At 37.1% G+C, this 25,452-nt stretch overlaps 1 protein-coding gene across 6 annotated transcripts in view; it reads right to left on the bottom strand.

Moving 5' to 3' along the window:
* LOC127629086 (rho guanine nucleotide exchange factor 10-like protein) overlaps positions 1–24,047 on the bottom strand; it is a 60,023-nt gene extending 35,976 nt beyond the window's left edge. The window contains exons 1-13 of one of the 6 annotated variants that reach the window (XM_052106128.1): positions 23,726–24,047; positions 22,631–23,206; positions 21,099–21,164; positions 16,839–17,165; positions 16,451–16,478; positions 16,013–16,086; positions 10,888–11,004; positions 10,569–10,702; positions 3,527–3,635; positions 3,085–3,188; positions 2,828–2,905; positions 1,708–1,887; positions 198–314 (exon numbers count right to left, since the gene is read on the bottom strand). In XM_052106128.1, coding sequence (XP_051962088.1) covers positions 198–314; positions 1,708–1,887; positions 2,828–2,905; positions 3,085–3,188; positions 3,527–3,635; positions 10,569–10,702; positions 10,888–11,004; positions 16,013–16,086; positions 16,451–16,478; positions 16,839–17,165; positions 21,099–21,135 — 1,305 coding nt within the window. In that variant the 5' untranslated portion in view covers positions 21,136–21,164; positions 22,631–23,206; positions 23,726–24,047. The remainder of the gene's footprint in view (positions 1–197; positions 315–1,707; positions 1,888–2,827; positions 2,906–3,084; positions 3,189–3,526; positions 3,636–10,568; positions 10,703–10,887; positions 11,005–16,012; positions 16,087–16,450; positions 16,479–16,838; positions 17,166–21,098; positions 21,165–22,630; positions 23,207–23,725) is intronic. The other 5 variants (XM_052106129.1, XM_052106131.1, XM_052106130.1 and 2 more) reach the window with 5 other exon arrangements.
* Positions 24,048–25,452: the final 1,405 nt, after the last annotated feature.

Here is a 25,452-nt window from a genome sequence, read left to right as displayed (position 1 = left end):
GTAGAGGAAAATCATAAGTCCAACGACTTAAAAAAGGAATAACATGCCAGTCCTCAACAAGTCAAAGAATTTGAGATAATAAGGGTTAAGTGTTTTTCCAAACCCCAAACTCAAAGTACGTGTAAGAGCACAACAACAAATGAAGCTTTATATTGAGGAGGGACAATGAACAGTTAGTAGCAGAATTATGAATTCACCTTGAGAAACTCCAGGAATGCTGGCTTGGACATACAAGCTTTCTTGATAAGAGCCATAGCATTGGTGAAGTTGTTGACATAGTCACTGTACACATCAAGCACCATTGACTTGGAAAACTGGAAGAGATGAAATAAGGCTCCATTCAGTGGCATACAGCGACAAATTATAAGATCCAAGTCCCTAAATCCCTGTTATGGTACAATCTTTTCTTATGCTTTCATTCCTACCTTCAATAGTTATGGAAGGTCTACTGACACTATTGCTCTGGATTTTACATATAAAACTATCTCAAACAGAATGTGCTTAGCTTCTGGCCACAGCCTGGGAGATGCAGAGGAAATAAGTGAAGTTTAAATAGAACTGCTGACTATACAATCTCCTGTTTTTCCATCTGCAAAGGATGATCCTTCAGCACAAACGTAAAAGAAATCAAGTCATGCTGGGCTAAATTTAGACCATTACACAGCTCAACTGACCTGTAACTTACATTAACTTTGAGCTGAAGTGTAATTTCTGAGCCAAAATTACAAGGGATGACTTACTCCTCGTGCAAAATCTACAGTACACTTTATCACGTGTTGGAACATGAACATTTGTAGGATTTGTAGTCTAACAAATCAACTGGATCAATGCCATACAATTAAGCAATGTATTATTTTAAATAATAGTAATAAAAAACAAAAACAAATGATAGTCAAGGCCTAATCTGTACAATAAATGCAAACAACCTGCTTCTTTAAAAATTTAAATGTGATCAAATTGGCTGTTTGTTAAAGTGATAGTTCACCTAAAAATTAAAATGATTTGCTCATTTACTCACCCTCATGCCATCCGAGATGTGTATAACTTTCTGCTGAACACAATCAAAGATTTTTAGAAGAATATTTGAGCTCTGAAGGTCCATACAATGAAAGTGAATGGTGACAAAATTTTGAAGCTCCAAAATTCACATAAGGGCAACATAAAGGTACTCCAGATGACTCTGGTGGTTAAATCCATATCTTCTGAAGTTATATGATATGTGTGAGTGAGAAACATATCAATATTTAAGTCTTTCACTTTCTCCTTATTCTGTTTTTGGTGATTCACATTCTTCATGCATATCGCCCCATACTGGGCAGGGAGAAGAATTTATGACAAAAAAAAATACTTACATTTTGATCTGTTTCACACCTATCATACCACTTCTGAAGATATAGATTTGACCACTGGAGTCGTATGGAGTACTTTTATGCTCCCTTTATGTGATTTTTGGAGCTTCAAAATTTTGGCACCCATTCACTTGCATTATATTGACCTACAGAGCTGAAATATTCTCCTAAAAATCATCATTTGTGTTCTGCAAAAGAAAAAAGTCATACACATCTTGGTATATTATCTGAGTAAATCATGAGATAATTTAAATTTTTAGGTGAAAATAGCTATAAACACATGTCCAAAGTGACAAGGGCCTAAAGCTTTACAACACATCAGAAATGGAATGTTTCTGTAGAACAACAGGAGACGTACAGAAGCTACAAAGAGGTCTCCGATTTTCTCAATATTGTCCCATTCTGCTACACGAGATGCCAGTGCAATCTGAAACATGGAGTGACACTGCAGGATCTCCTTCAGCCTGTAGAAAATAGGCTGGATCTTCTTTACACTTAATAACCGTGGCTCCGCCTCCATTAAAGGCTTCTTATACTCCTGAAATACAATTGAGGTAGTCAGTATGAATCACTTTTATGTTCAGATTTTGTAGTGGTGACAAATAACTAATTACTATTTGACATTTTATTTATCTATTCCTGTTGTTAACAGAATATTCATTCATAATATTCAAGGGGGTATAAGAATTTATTTTTTATTTGTCTTTCTCTTTTGTGAAATATTGCTATTTTTGCCCACTTGCAACATTCCTCAATTTTGTTTTTGCTTTTCAACATTTTCAGTTAGAGAAAAGCTATTTACATTACATAAGGAACAATGTACTGTATATTCAGCCAGTCATTATTGCAAAATAAACCCAGCTAGGGTCTATCGACATAAAGATTTTATGATAAATATATTTTGTATAATTTTTTTATTTTCATCCCAATTCCCAATGCGCTCTAGGTCCTCGTGGTGGCATTGTGACTCACCTCAATCTGGGTGGCAGAGGACGAATCTCAGTGCCTACACATCTGAGACATCAATCCATGCATTTTATCACATGGTTTGTTGAGCGCGTTACCACGGAGACAAAGCGCGTGTGGAGGCTTCACTTTATTCTGCGGCATCCACGCATAACACACCACACGCCCCACCGAGAGCGAGAACCACATTATAGCAACCACGAGGAGGTTACCCCATGTGACTCTACCCTCCCTAGCAACCAGGCCAATTTGTTGCTTAGGAGACCTGGCTGGAGTCACTCAGCACGCCCTGGACTCGAACTCCTGACTCCAAGGGTGGTAGTCAGTGTCAATACTAGCTGAGCTACTCATTTAATATTCTATTAAATATTTGATCAAACTTTTGAATGCAAAACACCACATTTGGCCAATCAGATTCAATCATTTCAGAGAGTAGTGTAATCATACAACATTTGTGATTGCTATGTCTAGTCATTACCTGTCAGCTGTTATGTAATTACTGTGTCACTCACCAGCAGGATCCTCTTGAGTGAGTCTAAGTAGCTTCTTTCACTCTGGATGATAGAGCCAAGAATATGACGCCTGACAATCTGTGACATTGAATAACATCAATAACGAATAAGGAATCTGAATTAAAATATGCTAACTTTATCCAAACCTTATATTTATAATTAAAATATACAAAACTAGCACACATCATTGGTCTGATTTTAACAGAAGGTGAGATTCTCACACATGTACACACATAAACACACATACACACATGCACCTGTTGGTTACTGAGCCCCTCTGGCATGGGAGTAAGTTGAGGTGGTGGATGCTTCAGTTCAGATACAGTCACATCCAGATATCCAGAATTGTCCTCTGTGTCATCTGTATATTGACAGCAAAAAGCACAGTTAAACTCCTCATCCCCACCGGCTTCACAGACCATTCCAGCATCTTCCATCTTGGCTTAGCTCCTCCCTGTAGGTCAGCTCAATCCTGCAGCTCTGAAATGAAATATCTGGTGGTCCTCACATAGGGCATCCAGTGCCTGCCGAGACCTACACAGTCCAGTTGCTATTTAACATATCTTGGCTCAGAATGATTCAAAATTCAGGACACTTAGAGAGACTTTAAGTTTCTAGTATTTGTTTCTGTACTGTTCCCTACCAGGTGATAGAAAACACCAGACATGAACAAGAGGAAATGAGAGTCAAAAGTGAAACCTGCACAGTCTTTTTTACTCAGGAAGGACACTTTGCGCATCATGGCTATTTTCGTCTTTTCCAGTCCATCCTTTGCGCCACTCCTAGCAGCCTTCATGAGCTGTTGAACCTAGGAAAAGAGAACAAAAATGTTAAAAAGAGGACAGTATGGAAGAAAATTAATCAGCAGAACTAAAAGAGATGTGATAGGGCAACAATAACAAATAAAATCCTGTTTTTGGGTCAGTGCAAATCCTCAAGGTCCCTATCTGCTCAATTGCAACACACTTGCAGGATTTCACAGTTTAATTTTCTTTGTACAAAAAAACACATGAACATGAGGGGTTACATACCAACATGATTTGAAGCTTGTATTATGGATGCTTCTAAATATACATAACTTAGATTTAGTCTAATGTGCAGAATAACACTGATTCTTAAAGGGATAGTTCACCCAAAAATGAAAAATGTATCATCATTTACTCACCCTCATGTCATCCCAGATGTGTATGACTTTCTTTCTTCTGCAGAACACAAATGAAAATATTTAGAAGAATATCTCATCTTTTTTGGTCTATTCAAAGCAAGTGATTGGGTGTCAAAATATCGAAGCTCCTAAAAAGGGCATGAAGGCAGCATAAAAGTTATCCATAAGACTCCAGTGGTTAAATCAATATATTCAGAAGCAATCTTCAGTCACTCTTCACTGTAAATTTTCTTTGTGTGTTTTTTGTTATTCACATTCTTCATGAATTCTGCCCCCTACTGGTTAAGAAAAATTATTTCTAATAATTACCAAAAAAAGACTGTTTCTCACCCACACCTATCATATCACTTCTGAAGATATGGATTAAAACACTGGAGTCGTATTGATTACTTTCATGATGTCTTTACGTGCTTTTTGCAGTGTCAAAATTGTACCATCCATCACTTGCATTGAATGGACCTACAGAGCTGAAATATTCTTCTAAAAATCATAATTTGTGTTCGGCAGAAGAAAGTAAGTCATACACATCTGAGTGTATGGGGGTGAGTGTAGAGCGGAGGAGGGCTGGGCCGGGCTGGAACTACGCACGGTCGGTCCCCAATCAGCCTGATGGAGCGCGCGAGGGATAAAGGTGGCCGGTGACGACAGTTAGAGAGAGAGAGAATTACAGGCAGCTGCTCTGTATGTGTTTATGTTTGTGTGTGTTTGTTTAAGTTCATCTTTAAACTTTATTTATATTGTCAAGCCAGTTCTCACCTCCTCCTTGCCCATCTTAACCCCTTTACAGTGAGTAAATGATGAGAGAATGTCAAATTTGGGGTAAACTATCCCTATAAATACCAGGACAAAACAAGCTACAGAACTGAAAAAAAAGGTTTAGGTATCATGGAATTATTTTGGATCCATATATTCAACACATTCAAATGTAGTCACCTGCATTTGGGTGCAACCTCCTGTTTCTTTTTTTCTTTAACAAAATGTGTGTTTTTCACTCAGTATGGGTCAACACCATCAGAAACTAAATTAAATAATAGTGAAAAAATAGTTTAAAACTGATTTTCAGCTCCATCTATTGAGTTATGACCACATATCTGACAGAGTAAAGAGTTTATGGTGTTGACCGAATAACCATATTTCGCATTACATTATTATATTAAATGCAGTAGCAATTTTGTTACTAGCTGCTAAACGAACCTTCTTAAAAAGTAATTAAATGATCAAAAAATACCAAACAATTTCTTTACAGTTTGTGTGATGGAGTGGACATTTCATGGTTGTGACACTGAAAATATAAGCACAATCACTTCTAAGTTGTGGTTTTATCGCATGTCTCCAGAATCAGTGAAGACTACACATCTACCACTATAAAAATGTACCTTACTATCATAGCTTTGTTTGAGTTGGCCGACATCTTGCACCCCTAATCGCATGGCTAGCTTACGCCTGGTCTGGAAACAATGTTGCTTCAGACGGCGCACATCTGGAGAAATCTATCCATTACCGCAAAGCCATGGCCACAGACAGTGTTGGAGTTTGTTTTAAAACAGTGCATAAAAAAAGATGGGAAAATGTACAAGAAGTAGGAAATCAATGAGTCAAGACAGAGAGAATGATTGAGGGGTGTGAAAAACACAAGCAGACAGTGATGACATCAAGGCCAACAAGAGAGAGAACTGAGACATACATAAGAGAGAACAAGACAGCAAGACGAGAGATTTAGCCTCAGATAGTGTCCGTCTGTTTTTACGTTACACCAACATTATACTTTAACAGCCATTCTACTGACACATTAGCCCTTAAACAAATGTACACATGTTCTGATTGTAAAAGGCCCAGTCTGTACGCTCTAGTAAGTCTAGTGAAGGCTTTCTGTACCTGTTTTCATGCATGATGTGACACATCTGTGGATTAAGACCTGATCCTCTGCATGCATCAATAAACATAAACTATAAAAGGAACAGGGTAAACCCGGCAAAAAAAAAGAGAACTGAAAGAGACTGAGTGGCAAAAAAATCTTTCCTTATTTAAACTCAGCTTTATAAAAAGCTGTCTTTTACAGATCCTTTTCTTGATTGTTTGACAGTGACGTGTCATATGTAATGATTCAGAAATATTGTAGGGGCTTTTACTATTACAGAAAACATGAGGGTTTACCAATGGGCATCCATTCGCTCCTTTTGACAAAGGAAATAGCTATTCATTTTAGATGTTCCAATTAAAGGAATGTCCAGGTTCGATTCAAGTTAAGGTCCGTTGACGGCATTTGTGGCATTTCGTTGATTACCACTAAAAATAATTTTGATTTGGTCATCGTTTATTTAAAAAAAAGTCAAAAATCACATTTACAGTAAGGCATTTACAATGGAATATGCATAAATGCTAAAATACACATTGTTTCAAAAGAAAATCCACAATAAATAAACATTATACATATTAACATATTTTTAGTTGGATTAAATCAGGCATTTAACGGCGTTACAGCATTTACCAGATAACAGGGTTTACCGGTAATACATTATCATGACAACAAAGTTGTAATATTGGATAAAACTTTACACAAATATGATTAGTGTGCGATTTTATGACATTAACTATGCTTTTGAAACAGTGTTTATTGTAATGTTTATAGACTAGCCCCATTAATTTCCATTGTAATTGCTACACTGTAACCTAAATGTTTGCTTTTTTTTTTTTTAAATCAACAAGGGTTGAATCAAAATATTTTTGGGGGTAATAAACATTATGCCACAAATATTTTTCAATTGAGTACTTCTATTGAACATGGAACATTCCATTAATGAGCTTAACAATAAATCGTTTTATGCAATATACAATAGTTCTAAACCCCAAATCGGAATGGACAAGTTGCGTTCCAAGAGTTCTGATATTTAGATATCACTGTTTGTATCTGTCTGCTTGTTTTTGTTTGCAGCATTCCAGACACTCTGTCAGACTGTGTTGCACAGCAACATGCCAAATTTGAGCCATCATTTGCGGAGCAACAACAGACAAAAAAGCTGGCCATGTTATGTCTAAAATTGAAGTAACTGGATATTAACTTCTTGTTGTGTTAAAGAAATAACAAGAAAACAACCATGCTGTTGTACTGAATACAAGGGTGTAATTTTGGTTTGAGAAGTGGGGGGGACACAATGATGTTCTCGATCGAAAAATGTTTTCTATTTGAATCCCATTTCCTCCATTTACATATAGGCTACATTTAGGGACTATGGCGATACAAAATCCAGGAAATGGATATAAAGTTGTTTATAATGATACATTTTGCCAAAAAGAATAATAGGATACTAAACTATATATAAGAAAAATATGTCTTACCTTATTTATTGTTTAATAGCCAAGACTTGAGAGAATCATTTTATAAAGTCAAAAATACTTTTAAACAAGAAACTAAATCATCAGTAGGAGGCGACGAGGCGAGCGTCTTAATGAGTGAGTCATTTATTCAAACGATTCATTCAAACTGCTGATTTGTTCAGGAATTAGGCATTTATATGGGTCATTGAATCTTTGACTCAACCGATTCGTTCAAAACGCTGAATCATTCAGTAATGAAAACACTTTACGTGTTCCTGTGAGAGTCAATATAGCGTATAAAATGTAAGTGACTTAATATTATTTCCTTGTTTATTTAACTGTCATATGAAATTGGTGTCACATGGTGGTATTCCACACTCTTGGTCGTGTGATGTTGCTTAACTGTATAAATATAAAAACTCTACATGAATTTTTACTGCTGTTCACTGAATTTCTGTGTGCTGCGCTCATTTGTTTTCATTTCTCCTCATGAGGCGGGATCCTAAACAGCACAACCTTGTTACCGTCGGACAGTCAGCGGCTGTTTGCTACTGAAGCGTATTGCATTCACTTGAGAAAAAAAAAATCTACTCTGTTTTTCTGAATGAACGACTTAATTATCTCAGAATTACGAGATAATTTTTCATGGAAAAAAAAGTTTTTGCTCTGTTTTTCTGAATTAACGACTTAATTATCTCAGAATTACGAGATAATTTTTCATGGAAAAAAATGTTTTTGCTCTGTTTTTCTGAATTAACGACTTAATTATCTCAGAATTATGAGATCATTTTTCATTAAAAAAATATTTTGTTCTGTTTTTCTGAATTAATGAGATCCCTCAAAATCCTGCCAGGAGCTCTATGGGAGCTAATGTGAAAATGTATTAGTTCATCGACAACCACAGAACTTGCTATTATATTAATTACAGATACAAATTTGATTATTTATATTAAATTATTCTCTTTGTAAAATAAAAACAAATCAATACAATAGCTTATAAAACATCACCAATGTGTATTTCAATGCATAGTAAAAACATTAGACATGTATGAAACACATATAGGCCAAACCCAAAATGGCCAAAACAGTTAATAAAGAATATGAACATTCGCTAAACTGTGGGAAGACGAACTGATTTAGAAAGCAATATTTGTTTTACTGTGAGCAAAAATATCATGCTGTAAAACTATAATGAAAATAATATGCTATAAAATCATTATGAGCGAATTCTCCTAAAAGTGGGCTCACTTGAACAAAAAAGGGCCCCTTTTAGGAGAATAATTTAATATAAATAATCAAATTTGTATCTGTAATTAGCTACAATAGCAAGTTCTGTGGTTGTCGATGAACTATTACATTTTCACATTCATTAGAATTAAAATTTCGGTGTCCTGGTGTTTATTATTAATATAACAGATTCATTTATTCATGGATTTTGATTCCAGTGGCGGCTACATATGGATTGTTTCCAATTTCCAATAAATCCAGAGCGTTGTAAAGTCCAAAAGTCAACATGTTTTGAAAAAGGATAGATGTAATAATTTCCAAAATTCACAACATGTTTTTATCTAACGAAATATTCGCCTCAATCCATGTTTGTTGGCGTTTAGACTTTCAAAACCCTTTTCACTGTGGTGGAAAAAACTTGCTGTACACAAAGCGTAGGCGCACCTTCCGGGGCAGTCTAGCTAATATATAATATATATAGGCCTATGTATGTGTATAGTCTAGCACTATTATATATTACAAAAAAGATCAGTATTATGTAGGACTATCTGCGTTCGCTTGGCGCTCCATTTAATCCATTCTATTTTATTCAATACATTTTTAGGGTGATGACGCCATAAAATATGACGACAGACATTAGAAGCTTCATTCTAAAACCTCAATAGAAGTTTCGAATGTAAATATGACATGACATTTGGTACAATCTAGTATGAACGGTCAGAATGACCGCTATGGCCATTCTAGTAGTTACAGAATTCCGGTAGTTCTCGTGTAATTAGTGTCCTTTGGAAGATCAAAGCGTGTCTCAGCCATGACAGTATTACAAATGTCATAGACAGTAATGTCTTTGTATTGAAGGCCAAGTTTAAAATATATCTCTATAAATTCATGCGCATCCAAGTCTCAGACGACTATACAAAGTAAAATAAAACCGGATTAAACTTGAAAGGCGGGACATGTTTACTTCCATGCAATCCAGCTAAAATAGAGCTCCTGGCAGGATTTTGAGGGATCTCATTAATTCAGAAAAACAGAACAAAATATTTTTTAATGAAAAATTATCTCGAAATTCTGAGATAATTAAGTCGATTAATTCAGAAAAACAGAGTACATTTTTTTTCTCAAGTGAATGCAATACGCTTCCGTAGTTTGTGGATTGCGAATGTCGGCAGATATTTTTTTAAAATTAACTTACATTTTAAATGAACAAATATTGTAAGTGAACAACAATAGCTCAAGTTTAGAAAAACATTTATTATTAAGACTTTAAAAAATATTTCTGCATCTGAGTATAATGAGTTGAGTTGAGAATAACAATAAACTAGCAGCCAGAGTCCGCTTGTCATACATTGCTGACAGAAAACGCTGCGGTTTAAAGTGGACTCGTTTTCATGGTACACAGAATGTTCTAGGGCTAGGCAACATTAAATGTTTAGCTAACAGTTTGAAGTTACCTAGCAACAATGTATGTTAACGTTAGCTCAGTCAATGTTAGTATCAACAGGTGTAGACAAAATAAAAATTACCCTGACCTGATCTAATTTACTGAATCAACCAACTCACATCTCCTTTCTTTTTTTCATCCATGAAGATATTAAAACCTGTTGCTGGCGTTTCATGACTGACTACTGCGATACCGGCTGCTCAGTAGAACTTTCAGTGCGCTTACAGTTACACTATTAAGAGTGTGCACGAGGCGTTCCTGCCTGTCTCTGTCAATGCGCGGCGTCCGCGTACAGGCACGCAGACGCGCGCATTGACAGAGACAGGCAGGATGTCTGTATTCTGCTCGGTCCTGCTCCTCCGTGGCGATGACGGCGCGCGGTTAAAAAAAATAATAACAAACGAATTTGAAAGTGGGGGGGACACGAACGGGATTTTGAAAAGTGGGGGGGACATGTCCCCCCTGTCCCCATAGGAAATTACGCCCGTGACTGAATATCAGTCTTGTCTTACAGCTGAATCATTGTTGTGCTGAGATTCAGTACAACCGCAAGCTTGCTTGGTCGCATGAAATTGCTTAAGAATGTATACCTTATTACGGGTGGGCTGCTGAGTCTCGCTGTCTGACTGCTCGTCATAACTCTCAAACTCACTGGAGCTCCAGCCATTGTCTATCAGTGCAGATTTGCCAGATCTCTGCACCTCTTCATAGATCACATCATCCTCTGAACAATAATACAAAGTAGTATGTGAGGTACCAGGTGAAAAGAGGAGCAACTCTAGTTTAAGGGTCATAACAAATCATTACCTGCTATATGCATTCAGTGACAGATTCTAGATAAACTGGTGACATTATTGACATGGATTACAAATGATTGCTTGAACATGACACCCAAGTTCAGACACTGACCAACATCTTGAGGAGTGACATTCTCACTGGGCACATCATCATAAATGACCTCCGAGCGAGCAGGATGAGCTGGGTTCACCCTAGGTTGTTCTCCTTCGGTCTCAGAAACAGCTTTCCCTAAGAGAAAAGAGACATAAAGGGTTATTCATATGTTATGTGTTCATCTACAAAAAAGCTCTATCACATAAATTATAATGTGATTATTAGAGAGGCTTAATGGAACTGTTCAGAAGATATATTAAAGGAATAGTTCACCCAAAAGTGAAAATTCTCTCATCATTTACTCACCCTCATGCCATTCCAGATGTGTATGACTTTCTATCTTCCACGGAAAAGAAATTAAGCTTTTATAAGAATATCTCAACTCTGTTGGTCCATACAATGCAAGTGAATGGTGGCCAGAATTTTTAAGCTCCAAAAAGCAAATAAAGGCAGCTTAAAATAAGACTCCATTGGTTAACACCATATCTTCAGAAGCAATAGATGTGGGTGAGAAACAATATTTAATTTCTTTTTTAAAATAAATCCTATGTGTATTCTAAATTTGTATTCTTCATGCATATCATCACCTACTGTTCGGGGCTGATAAAATGTGGAGATTTATTTTTAAAATGACTTAAATATTACTTTTATGCTGTCTTTATGTGCTTTTTCAGCTTCAAAGTTCTAGTCACCACTCACTTGTATTGAATGGACCAACAGAACTGATATATAAAAACAAATGTAATTAGTGATCTGCAGAAGAAAGAAACAAATCTAGGATGGCATCAGGGTGAATAAATAATGAGAGATATTTGATTGTTGTGTAAACTTATCCTTTAAGCATTTTCAAAGCACAAACAACAAAAAAGGGGTGGGATACTAGACATTAGGCAGGACATTGGATTTTAATATTTTTAATATTAAAAATATTATTTTTAATAATGGCAAAAGCAATTTGTTAACCACTACAACTTCATCTACCTTGCTCAAACCGTGGAGCATGGCACTAGCAATGCCAACATCATTGTGGGATCGATTCCCAGGGCAGGGAACACACAAACTAACAAAATGTATACCTCAAGTTGCTTTAGATAAAAGTGTCTGCCAAAAGCATAAAATGTAATTGAATTATTACTGATCAGCACAGAAAAGCATCCTAATAATCCATTTGAAACAGATTTGAACATGCCGATTCTGACAACAGAAACACAAAATAGTTCACTCCTACACAGGAAAGGTGGATTGACAGTACATACACTTTTCTCTGTTGTGACAGTGTGTACAGATTTGTTGACAGGATCTTTTTACCTAATGATGCTGCCTGCTGAGTCTTCCTCATAGGAACTTAAAATACCTCAAAGTGAAATGTTTTCTAAACTGTTCAGGCCCTTGGCCTGCAAATTTGAAAGTTATTCCTTCATTGCTGTCTGAGACGTCAGAGGGAGATCATTTAAATTTGGAGAACACATTAATTAGATGTGACAGCATAATATCATTCCTGTGACTTTAAATAATATTTCAGGTTAAATGGGTTCAACTAAACTTTTTAGAATACTTCTTTAATGCTGCTTTATAGATAACAGTGATTGTTAGGCAGTGTGATTTTACACATATGTAAATGTTTATATGCATGTTTTGTTACCCTGAAGAAAAGACACAAAGATCTAAAATGGTGCATCACTGACAGGGAGAGAAGAAAGGGAAATGGATGCCAGGTAGAATCCTCATTACCAGTCACTGTATGACATAAGAGACTGTATTTACAGCATCAATACACTGCACCACAATAAGGCTATCTATCGCCTAAGGCACTAGGCCCTGGATGTCAAATGATTCCAACAGTCTGAAAAAAAAACTGATAGGGTTGTCAATTGTTCTTACAGGAAAAGTAGATTAGGATTGCCAGCTCTAACTATGTTCTATACCATGAAAATCCAGGTATGCTCAAAGCCAAATACAAATACAGCACAGGGTTGCACAGCTATTCCTACTGTCCTGGGGAAGTGTACCTTTATGCAGTCGCAGAGTGAGCTCTGAAACCACACTGAACCATTCCCGAGATTGAACCGGTGCTGCACACACATAGCAGAGACATCTGCTTCTTAACAGCCAAGGGACACATCTTGAAGTCACTTCCGTTAAGACTGATACTGAATTGCTCATCATTTCTTGGCTTCAGTTATTAAGACTTCTCCAAATTATGCCAAGTGATTGTTATATAATGTATTTAGAGCATACCATTATTTTTTCCTTTGCAGATTGCACAATTTAAAGGGATAGGTCACCCAAATATGAAACCTGTATGACTTTTGTTTCTTCTGTGGAACACAAAAAGAGTAGGTAAGCATAATGTTAGCCTCTGTCACCTTTCACTTTCATTGTATGGAAGTGTTTAAGGCATAATTTAAATTTAGAAATATTTTTGGTTTAATGTGTTTGAATACGTTAATTGTATTTTTTTCTAATCAAAATCGACTGGTAGAAGTGAAGTGTGTGCTGATCCAACCACTGTTAATACTAGCCATGATTTGTGTGTCAGTAGATGAAAAAGATTAATAATAATTGTATTCACTATAATTTAACTGCGCGTACATCCAAATTCAGAAGAGAATCACATTTTCTAAGCGTTTTAAAGGAGCATGTCATTACTCATTTTCTATTCTTCCAATTTAGTGCATACAGTCCATTTACACTACAAACTTCTTATGAATGTGCTCTCATTGTTTATATAGCTGGAGCTTGACAGGGCTATAATAGAGACTATAACAGTACTCAAATGGTGGAAATCACTGAAAATATTTAATAGATTTGCACAACGTGTATATGTGGGTATGTATGAAGGTGAGTGTATGTACGTGAGTGTATGTACGTATATGTATAATTATTATTATAATTTTATTATTATTATAATTTTTTTTTATTATCTATGTCTTGCTGCTGTTTTTGTATTGTTGTACACTGGAAGCTCCTGTCACCATGACAAATTCCTTGTATGTGTAAGCATACATAGCAATAAAGCTGATTCTGATTCTGAAAAGTAACTCAAGAATTCAATTACACTTAATCCGGACCATTTGCATGTTGTACAGGCGATTTCGCCAATCCTACTTGCGCCTAGACTTCACGCATGCTTGCAAGAAATAACAAAAATTCATGGCCATGCCCACTGACTTTGTGCTTATGGCACAGCACTGCACTTAACGCTAGCACTCTTAAATCTTAAAATATGGCCCATTATCTAGGCAAAGTCTGGCTACTTAAAAAATATATTTTTTAAATAATAATAATATATATATACACACATACATATACACACAAACATTATATACAGGTCCTTCTCAAAAAATTAGCATATTGTGATAAAGGTCATTATTTTCCATAATGTAATGATAAAAATTAAACTTTCATATATTTTAGATTCATTGCACACCAACTGAAATATTTCAGGTCTTTTAATGTTTTAATACTGATGATTTTGGCATACAGCTCATGAAAACCCAAAATTCCTATCTCAAAAAATTAGCATATCATGAAAAGGGTCTCTAAACGAGCTATTAACCTAATCATCTGAATCAACTAATTAACTCTAAACACCTGCAAAAGATTCCTGAGGCTTTTAAAAACTCCCAGCCTGTTTCATTACTCAAAACCGCAATCATGGGTAAGACTGCCGACCTGACTGCTGTCCAGAAGGCCATCATTGACACCCTCAAGCAAGAGGGTAAGACACAGAAAGAAATTTCTGAACAAATAGGCTGTTCCCAGAGTGCTGTATCAAGGCACCTCAGTGGGAAGTCTGTGGGAAGGAAAAAGTGTGGCAAAAACGCTGCACAACGAGAAGAGGTGACCGGACCCTGAGGAAGATTGTGGAGAAGGACCGATTCCAGACCTTGGGGGACCTCATGGAAGCAGTGGACTGAGTCTGGAGTAGAAACATCCAGAGCCACTGTGCACAGGCACCAGAAACAGCGGCAGAAGCGCCTGACCTGGGCTACAGAGAAGCAGCACTGGACTGTTGCTCAGTGGTCCAAAGTACTTTTTTCGGATGAAAGCAAATTTTGCATGTCATTCGGAAATCAAGGTGCCAGAGTCTGGAGGAAGACTGGGGAGAAGGAATGATGGTCTGGGGTGCCATGTCAGCTGCTGGTGTTGGTCCACTGTGTTTTATCAAGGGCAGGGTCAATGCAGCTAGCTATCAGGAGATTTTGGAGCACTTCATGCTTCCATCTGCTGAAAAGCTTTATGGAGATGAAGATTTCATTTTTCAGCACGACCTGGCACCTGCTCACAGTGCCAAAACCACTGGTAAATGGTTTACTGACCATGGTATTACTGTGCTCAATTGGCCTGCCAACTCTCCTGACCTGAACCCCATAGAGAATCTGTGGGATATTGTGAAGAGAAAGTTGAGACGCAAGACCCAACACTCTGGATGAGCTTAAGGCCGCTATCGAAGCATCCTGGGCCTCCATAACACCTCAGCAGTGCCACAGGCTGATTGCCTCCATGCCACGCCGCATTGAAGCAGTCATTTCTGCAAAAGGATTTCCGACCAAGTATTGAGTGCATAACTGAACATAATTATTTGAAGGTTAACTTTTTTTGTATTAAAAACACTTCTTTTATTGGTCGGATGAAATATGCTAATTTTTTGAGATAGGAATTTTGGGTTTTCATGAGCTGTATGCCAAAATCATCAGTATTAAAACAATAAAAGACCTGAAATATTTCAGTTGGTGTGCAATGAATCTAAAATATATGAAAGTTTAATTTTTATCATTACATTATGGAAAATAATGAACTTTATCACAATATGCTAATTATTTGAGAAGGACCTGTATATATATATATATATATATATATATATATATATATATACACACACACACACACACACTATATATTTATATATAGAGTTCTTTTTTTTTTTTCACTACATAATTCTCATATCTCCATTTGTGTATTCTTTTAAAATATTCAGAAATTAATAGGTGTGTCCAAACCTTTGACTGGTAGTGTAAATTAATTAAAAAACTTTTGACATTCATAACCGCAAGAACTGGTACCCTAATGTCCAGTGAACACAACACAAAATTGTCTAGTGTAAATTCCATGAATGAGACAGAATCCTACAGTGCAGTACCTTCATAAATGTTAATTTTTTTCCAAGTGCTTGCAGGTTCATCAGTCATTTGAGGCTCAGCAGAGACAGAACTCCTGAAACATCACAAGAATGTCCAATTGTTTGAATACTGTCCCTCCATGTTTGCTCTTATAAGACACTGTTTTTCTTTTGGGCACATCACAAGACCACTAGATGTCACTAGTGCCAGAGCAAGTTGTTGAATAACTTCTCTTCACAAAACAGGTCAATAATCAACCCTTGGCTGAGACTAGAGAGCTTACAGAACTAAGACAGAAGGTTTCACACAAGAAAAAAAAAACACTTTAAACAATTTGCATATGAAGATTTATAGTATCTAAATCTCTGTGAAATTCCAATCAATAATTTCATAAAAACTGAACACATAAAATCTGTAATAATATCAATGTGTCTATTAACAAAAACAATCCTTCTTACCCATCAGGAGATTGTCTGACCACCATGTCTGCAGAAAAAAGAAAAGAGGTGAAATGGTTTATTAACAATAAACTATAGGGGGTTTAAAAGTTTTTGAAAGTGAACTTCACCTCTGTTAAAATATGTTTGTTTGACAATTGGATTACATTTAGTTTATTCTTGAATATTAGTGACAAACATTGCAGGTCATTGAGTCATAGAATCATATATGAGCCAGATTGCATTTCTTACAAATACATGATGATCATATTTTCACTTTGGTGTCTTGATGCAGGGAATATTCCACATGTGTGAAAAGATTACTTACTATAAACTTATGGCAGTAAATCCTCCACTTGGGGAAAAGTTGTACATAAATATTACAGACTAACACATGCTTCAGGCTAACCTGGGTATGTTGTGTGTGAATTTGTGGTGACGTCTTGGTCCTCTAGACCAGCAGGGGCCTCTCCGTTTACTGCCTGCTGGTAACTGTGTGTGACACTTTTCATAGCTTGGCAATAAAGTGCATTTGAAACCATGCTTCCTTTTGTACTCTCTGAATGCTCAGCTTCCACATGTGAAGATCCCGACTCTTTCTCATGTACAAAGTTCTCCTCTGTGTTATGCTGATCTTCACTGTCATCGAACTCGAACTTCTCACCAGTTTCTTCATCTTCATCTCCCTCCTCTTCCTCCAGCTGGTGAATCTGAGTCACACCAGTGACCATTGACTCTGAAATAACAATTAAAGGTCACTTTCCAGGCATCAATAATAATAAAAGCTAACTTTTAGAAAAAGTGGTGCTTGACCGTTAAAGGAATAGTTCGGCCACATTGACTCCATTGTGTAATGCTTGTAGCTGCCAATGGCAATGACAAAGACGATGACGATGAAATGAAGAACCCAAGTGCAGTTTAATAATCAAAGTGAAAACCAAAAACACTAACTATAAACATCAATAAAACATAACATAAACTTGAAACTTAAACATGAACATGGTAGGCAAGGCTTAAACTTGACATGAACTTGAACAGTGCTACACAAACTAACATCAATACTAGACAAGAGACAATGGCAAACATGAGGGCTTAAATACATGGACATGGGAAAACATATGCCAATGAACAAACTCTAAACAAGATAACAAGACAATAAACAAAAAACAATTACAAACTAGAACCGATAACAAAGTAATCAAACAATGAACCAATGAAAACAAGACACATGAACATGGAGGGAAATGTGGAGATTTATTTTTAAAATGACTTAAATATTACTTTTATGCTGTCTTTATGTGCTTTTTCAGCTTCAAAGTTCTAGTCACCACTCACTTGTATTGAATGGACCAACAGAACTGATATATTCAAAAAAATGTAATTAGTGATCTGCAAAAGAAAGAAACAAATCTAGGATGGCATCAGGGTAAATAAATAATGTGAGATATTTGATTGTTGTGTGAACAGGAGGGAGTAGACCGACCGCCCGGACGCGGTGAATGGCCTCCGTCCGCGAGGCGAGTGGGGACTGGACTCCCCAATCGCCTGGAACGATGGAGCCGCTGTCAGGGGCGGAGGAGAGCCCTGCCATCCCCCAGAAACGCAGAGGGGTCAATGGAAGACCGCCGTCCGCGAGGGGAGGAGGGAAGTGTCTCTCCGACCGCCTGGAGCGGTAGGGCTGCTGCCAGGGGCGGAGGAGTGTCTCCACAAGTCGCCGAGAACGCGGAGGGGCGTTCTTTCCGCCGGGGGTCGTGAGTCTGACTCTGGTCTACTCGGGGAGCAGAGGCGGGCCTGGACAATGGAGTAGAGGCTTGTTTGTGACATTATATGGAGCCGTCCGGGGTTCGGCTGAAAAATGGCGTGGAGCAGTCCGGGGTTCGGCTAAGACATGGCGTGGCATGGAGCAGGCTGAGGCTTGGCTGCGACGTGGTCTGGAGCTGACTCTGGCTTGGCTGCGACGTGGCCTGGAGATGACTCTGCCTTGGCTGCGACGTGGCCTGGAGCTGACTCTGCCTTGGCTGCGACGTGGCCTGGAGCTGACTCTGGCTTGGCTGCGACGTGACCTGGAGCTGACTCTGGCTTGGCTGCAACGTGGCCTAGATCTAGATGTTACACATTGTGAAAAAGGCCCAGCAGAGGTTGTACTTCCATTGCCAGCTGAGGAAGTTCAACCTGCCACAGGCGCTGCTGATACAGTCCTACTCAGCTGTCACGGAGTCTGTCCTCTGCACTTCAGTAACTGTCTGGTTTGGATCAGCTACGAAATCAAATATCAGAAGACTACAAAGGATAGTTCGGACTGCTGAGTGGATTATTGGTTGCCCCTTGCCCTCCCATCAAGAGCTACACTCTTCACCCAGCCCTTTACCTTTTTGAACTGTTGCCTTCTGGCCGGTGCAACAGAGCACTGAGCACCAGCACCATCAGGCACAGGAACAGTTTTTATAGATGTCCTATATATATATATATATATATATATATATATATATATATATATATATATATATATATATATATATATATATATATACGTATATATATATATATATATATATATATATATATATATATATATATATATATATATATATATTTGTCTAATTGTGTATTTCCATATATACTTATATTTCTAATTGCTTTTATTTAGATTTTTTGTATTATCACTGTCTTGTTGTTGTATTGTTTGTGCACTGGAAGCTTCTGTCTCCAAGGAAAATTAAAAAAGTAAAATAGACATGGCTTGTGTCCCTCATTCAATGTAATTCTAAGGCAGTTTTTTCACACATTTTATTTATTTATCCGCCATGCCAAAATCAAGTTAACTTAAGTCTAAAATGTAGGATTAGGGGTTTGTTCAAAATATAAGCATGAGCAATAGTAAAAGTGATTAGTATTCACTGCACACTCTTTATCTAATCAGCTACATTTTGTGTTCCATTATGAAGCCATATTGTAATTCAGAGAGGCTCAAATATGTTTTAAATATAACACTGGAGACTAAACTCACTCCCCAATGAGTCATCAGATTTGTTCAGAAAAACAACCCAAAACTCAGTAGAATGGGCAGATGTGGCCATCTGCACCTTTCATCAGAATACTCTTACAATCTATACAGCTAAACACCATGACTCCCTCACTCTGATAGCACAACATACCACAAACACTGAACACATGGACAACATTATTTGTCATAATAATGGAAACAATCTGTTGTATTCCTCAAAGGTATAAATCCACAGTTTCAACCAAAAATTCCACAGTGTGTTGTGAGCTGACTCCACTGTAATTGTGTAATAACAGCATATATTTGCCATTCGTTATTAACTACAGTCAAATAAAACATCACATTACTTTTAAGGATTTTCGGCAATTTATATGCTGTTGTTGGAACACTACGAAACCAATAGCACAGGGATACGGATTACTGACTCCTCTGCACTGGACAGAAAACAGACCATGTAATGAGCAGGATTGCACATGTGACCATATGGACTCAAGACAGAATACTCAACCGAAAGTACTTTGCTCTAGAAAATATTTGCACTTTTTTAACTATGAAATTGAGTTGCACACATCAGGTGTGTAGCTCAATATTTGAGATAATCAAATACATGTACTTAATGTGCACAACACTGTAAAACAAATGTCATCGTTGTTATAACATCTTTGAACTTCTTATTTCTACTTTCTGTCAATTCTTCTTTATTTAATGCATTTTGAGTTTCAACTAAGTGCAAATATGTTTCATATAGTTGAAATTAATTTATCAGATTACAACTTTGGCAATACATTGATTTTACAGCAAGATTTAAGCGATAATAAAATGTACGTTTTCAGTTTTAGCGGGCTGAAATTTCTTACAGTGCTCTTTTCAAATTGTTCCTATACTATTTGCATATTTAACTTATAAAATGACATCAGTGATTTACTCAAGTCCATATAACCTCACATGACAAACGACTCTAAAGGTCAGTAATCACACAGTACTCAACTGCTATAATCCAATTATTTTTCCACAGTAAAACAACAATCGGTTAGAGAGTGAAAAACATTATTTACCATGCTCATTGTCCTTATCCCCCTCTCTCCACCAAAAGTATGAAAACCTCTTAGACCCTGCCAGGTGGATTTTAGGTGACATTAGAAATTTGAGGGACTGTCTCATGGAGGCAGTCTCCATGGCTGCAGGGTGGATGTGTGTCGAGTGCAGGTGGCATATGGTGCTGTGGAAGAGTTGCTCTGACACAGCATATGGTCTGTTTCCTTGAGCTCTGCCTAGCCCACAAGCAGTTCCCCAAGCTCTTTAGAGATTAAGAGGGTAATGCCATATTCCCTCAATCAGGTACACAATAGTCTCATACAGTACAAAGCTGTGATTTACAGTTTACACATTGTGTTCTGCAGTATAGCAGAACAGGTGGTATGGGGACATTATCAGCTCTTGTCATAGTGGTTTTGCTTTCTTTGACAATGGAGATGCCCTAAAGTGTCATGCACTGACACCCTTTGTTTTGGGCCTTGTTTATACCAAAGTACTGTGGACAACATGATGTCACATGTACCTCCTTAAACAACTTGGCAACATTGACAATTCATGGCATGACTAAGCACCAATGGCCTCAGTAGGAAAAAAAAGGTAATAATATGTAGCTTCATAATATGTACTAACCTTGTTGAGGGGGGTTCAGAGACTGTGAAGATGCCATGAAGTCAGTCTGTAGTCATGTCTGCACTCCTGCAAAAGAGAAAAGCCTAGTGTTACCAAATTTTTTACCACAGGCAATATTATTTTAAAAAGTATTATTACAATGTCCTTAAACATATTTTGTATGAATGGGCAGTCCATTGTGTGCACTATTCACAAAATTAACATATTTAACACCTCACCTCTGGATATCAAAGAATTATGACTACTTCCGTAATCAAAGTTTTCCTTAATTTCCTAAAGTTTTATTAATAAAATTTTCTTCAAGACTATTCAATTCAATTAGATGGAAATTTGTTATTCAATTGAAATGGATACATCTTAAAAATAGGCTAAAATATTTTTTTTTGTGCATTAGCAGGTTAATTTTCTCGAAAACTGTAAATAATGTGTCGCTGTTGCGTTATAACAATTGCGTGATCTGTCCAGCCAGACACAATAATACTGGTTCAACCAATGGCATGGATTGTGGGTGAGATTATCTGTTTGTTCGATTAACGACTCAAAGCTGTTTGAAAACCATGTTTATTTCAGCAATTCCGTTTGGTGCCGCAGATATCACTCACTTTTGTTTTAAGCTTTCCAGAAAAACTCCATAAAAATGTAGGCTGGGACTTGATTAAGAAAAGTGTTGTCTATTTGATGGGTGGTTGGAGGTTGAAAACTAAGAGGGCTTGGTGATATCACGCAAAAAGTGGTTTCAAAGGTGGACTAAGTTTTACATTTTAATGAAAGATTATGAAGACAAACATTTTTATTTGGAATATTGTTCACCAACAAATCACTCACAATAAGACCAGGAACATGTATTAAGAAGGTACTATAAATAGGCTCAGTTTTTATTTCATATTTACTTTAAACTGTCCAGGGAAATTTTAGATTACAAAAGCAGACTGAATATGTTACATTCCTCCACAATGTGTGACAGATCCAGGCTTGCCTTACCAGCTGAATCTTCCCACAACCATTCCTCCCACATTTACAGGGAAAGGCTACCGGCACGACTTGGAACAACACAACTCAACTACGAGGAATGACTGGATGGTGATACTAAGAAATGTTATGAGGAAATTTTAGAACCAGTTCATTTAAAGTGATTGTTCATTCAAAAATAAAAATCATAAGTCACCATTTACTCATCCTTATGTCGTTCCAAACCTTTATGACTTTCTTCTGAGAAACACAAAAGGAGAAGTAAAGCAGAATGTTATCCTCAGTCACCATTCACTTTCTTTGTACTGTATGGAAAAAGATGCACTTAAAGTGAGTTGTGATTGAGACGAATATAATGCCAAAGCCAAACATCTTCTGTGTTTTACAGAAGATAGAAAATCATACAGGTTTAAAACTTTTAAATGTTTTTGGATAGCTGATTTTCACTATGGAATACCGGCATGCTTGTGTCCCCACCGGACTTCTTAACTATCTTTATAATCAACTTAATTAGTTAACCAGCATGCTTCACCTGAAAGACAATTCATATTGACCAGACTCACCAAACATGAAATACCCATCACGGAATTCCAAGCAAGATGTCCAATGAGAAATCCAATGAGATGTTGATAAAGTACTTGTGTGGAGTTCCTTTTCATCGTGTCTGTTAGATAACCTTAAAGCTTAAGCCAGCAATTAATATTTACAATGCTATCTCCATGCAATAGCTGTTTGAGTCACTATTTAAACCTATTCATAACCCTAAACCCCAGATTACATGAAGGAAGACCAGCCCCCTTGATAAAGCATTGGCCATAGCGGCTACCACATCATCCTGTTTGAAAAGTAACAGATTGGAGCGATTTGATTCAAACTGGTCATCTCATGTAAGTCAGCTGATATCAGATCACTGTGTACTTCTGATCCAGTCTGAAATATCATGGACAGACCAATTTGGCCTGACACATGTCAGATAACCTTGTACAGCAACCTGTTACCCCAAAATTAAAACTTCTCACATTTTACTCACCCATATGTTGCTCAAAACCTATGTCTTTCTATCTTTGTTGAACACAAAAGAAGATATTTTGAAGATTGTTTCAACTGTTTTTGTCCATTCAATGAAAGTCAACGGGGTCCTAAAAAACAACATACAGTCATACAGGTTTGTAGTGACATGAAGGTGACTAATTGATGAAAGAATTTTCATTTTTGGGTGAACTATCCCTTTAAGTTTCCCTCTAGGTTAAATAAAACCTATTTATGAAATTTTATTTATCTATCCCTATATATTTTTTTATTTAATGTGCAAGGTAGTCGATTAGGATTTACACTATTAACACTGCACTATTATTGTCTCATCATTCACCAGACTATTATTGATATAAGAACAGCACTATATCAGAATCTGCATACACTTTCTCCTTAACTAAATGTAGAAATGTTTCTTTTATGAGGCCAATACATTCATCATACAGATTGTTATTACCAGACTGACTATGTATACTAAATTGTTTCCCATCTAAGTGTCTGGCTAATTATGACATTATTATGAAATTAACATTTGTAGTTTCATCACCCTCACTTGCCCCTCAGTGAGCTTATATCGCATTGTCATATTTTTATGTAAAACAACTTAAGCTGTACCACATCTTTACCTCTTTTTCGAAAGATAGACATACTCGCAAGTCTGGCTATACGTCCCTTAAATGTCACCCTCTGATATTGTCCTTATTGATCACAGGCTATCAATATAAGTCCATTGTCATCATGTGTGCTCCAATCTTTGCGCAGTGCAGCCATCAGTGAATCGACAAATGATGACACCACTGTTTCTTCTTCGGAAAGCACAGCAATTGTAAAGAGCCCATTGCAATTGTTTCTATTAATGGAGGAACAACTTCTGAGTCTCCCAATGCATGAACTGACACTGCTTCTCCAACGATTATCAAACTCTTCTCCCTCTATTCTTTTCCTCAGTCCCTCCCTTTTTCCTTTCTTTGCACTCCCTTGTTCCCCCTGCTGTACATCAGGAGACAGCCTCCCTGCAGTATGCAAAAGCTCACAGAGCCAACCAGCCAATAGCAGATGTTTAGGCCAGCAACAGCACCAATCACAAAACAGCAAATTTTTCAATAGTTCCCATGCTGTTGGGGGTAGGTAGACAGCTTTCCAGGAAAATAAGATATGGGGGACAATGACATTAATATGCTTATCATGCTGCCAGCACTAAGAAATTTCCCAAACCATACTTTTTCTATGCTGTATTGCAATGATGTCCCTACGAATGTACAAGTAGTACTTAAAACTTAGCCGCACTGATGCTTGTGCAGATCTCTCCCTGATGTATTTTTGGTATAGTTGTTGAGAATAAAGTGTATATCTGTTTCTCAAATGGCTGAAGAGACAACCCTCTTGTTTTTAAAAATTTGTCTTATTTTTTTATTTTAAAGGGATTTTTCCTTTACTGTAGAAGTTATTCAATGTAATGTTGTTTAATCATTTTATTTTTTTTTCCTTAAGTGATTTAATATGTTAGTCAAGGCTTCTTGCACCAATTACATGAGCATTTTCCTTTCCCTCATTCACCCTGACCCATTAAATTAACTTTTTTGCAACTTTTATCTTTCGGATGATACGTTAAACCGAGGTCCTGGCTCTCTGGGGTCATTAAAAATACCAGGGCACTTCTTGTAAAGAGTAGGGGTTTAACCCGGTGTCCTGGCCAAATTCCCCCATTGGCCCTTATCAATCATGGCCTCCTAATAATCCCAATCCATGAATTGGCTCTATCAATCTACTCTCTCCTCTCCACCAACAGCTGGTGTGTGGTGGGTGTACTGGCCCACTGTCCAAGTGGATGCTGCACGGTGGTGGTTGAGGAGAGTCCCCTGTTCGCTGTGTGAAATGCTTTGAGTGTAGTAAATGTAACATTCAATATGACTGGCTAACCTGTTTGGATGAGAAATGAGAAACAGTGCTGCCAACTTTGAACCTATTTTGATCTTAGAAACTACTGTGCATATACCTTGAACCCCATATAAAATCTCCCAACTGTAGAAGAAATTTAGGACCTACTTATTACTTATAGTCAAATGCAAATCTACTTTGATCTTAGAACCACCTTAGAACTTGGATCTTAGAATCCACTTGAAACCTACTCAAAAAACCTACAGTCTATGAAAGTTTTTTAGAAATTGGAACATACTTTGAATACAATTGCATATTAAAGCCTAAGCAGCCCACAGGACTCTCAGAGGAAAAAAGAAACTGCAATAGTGTCAACGAGCCCGCATCAGTATGGAGCGGCACGATTACGCAACGAGAACCGTTTAGCCGAATGCTGGAACAGTGGCTTTAGAAACTACTACATGTTGGCTATTCA

Source organism: Xyrauchen texanus, chromosome 35, assembly GCF_025860055.1.
Source record: "Xyrauchen texanus isolate HMW12.3.18 chromosome 35, RBS_HiC_50CHRs, whole genome shotgun sequence".
Lineage (NCBI taxonomy): Eukaryota > Metazoa > Chordata > Actinopteri > Cypriniformes > Catostomidae > Xyrauchen > Xyrauchen texanus.
Note: the sequence above shows the minus strand (reverse complement) of the source record. Positions and strands in the feature narration are given on the sequence as shown.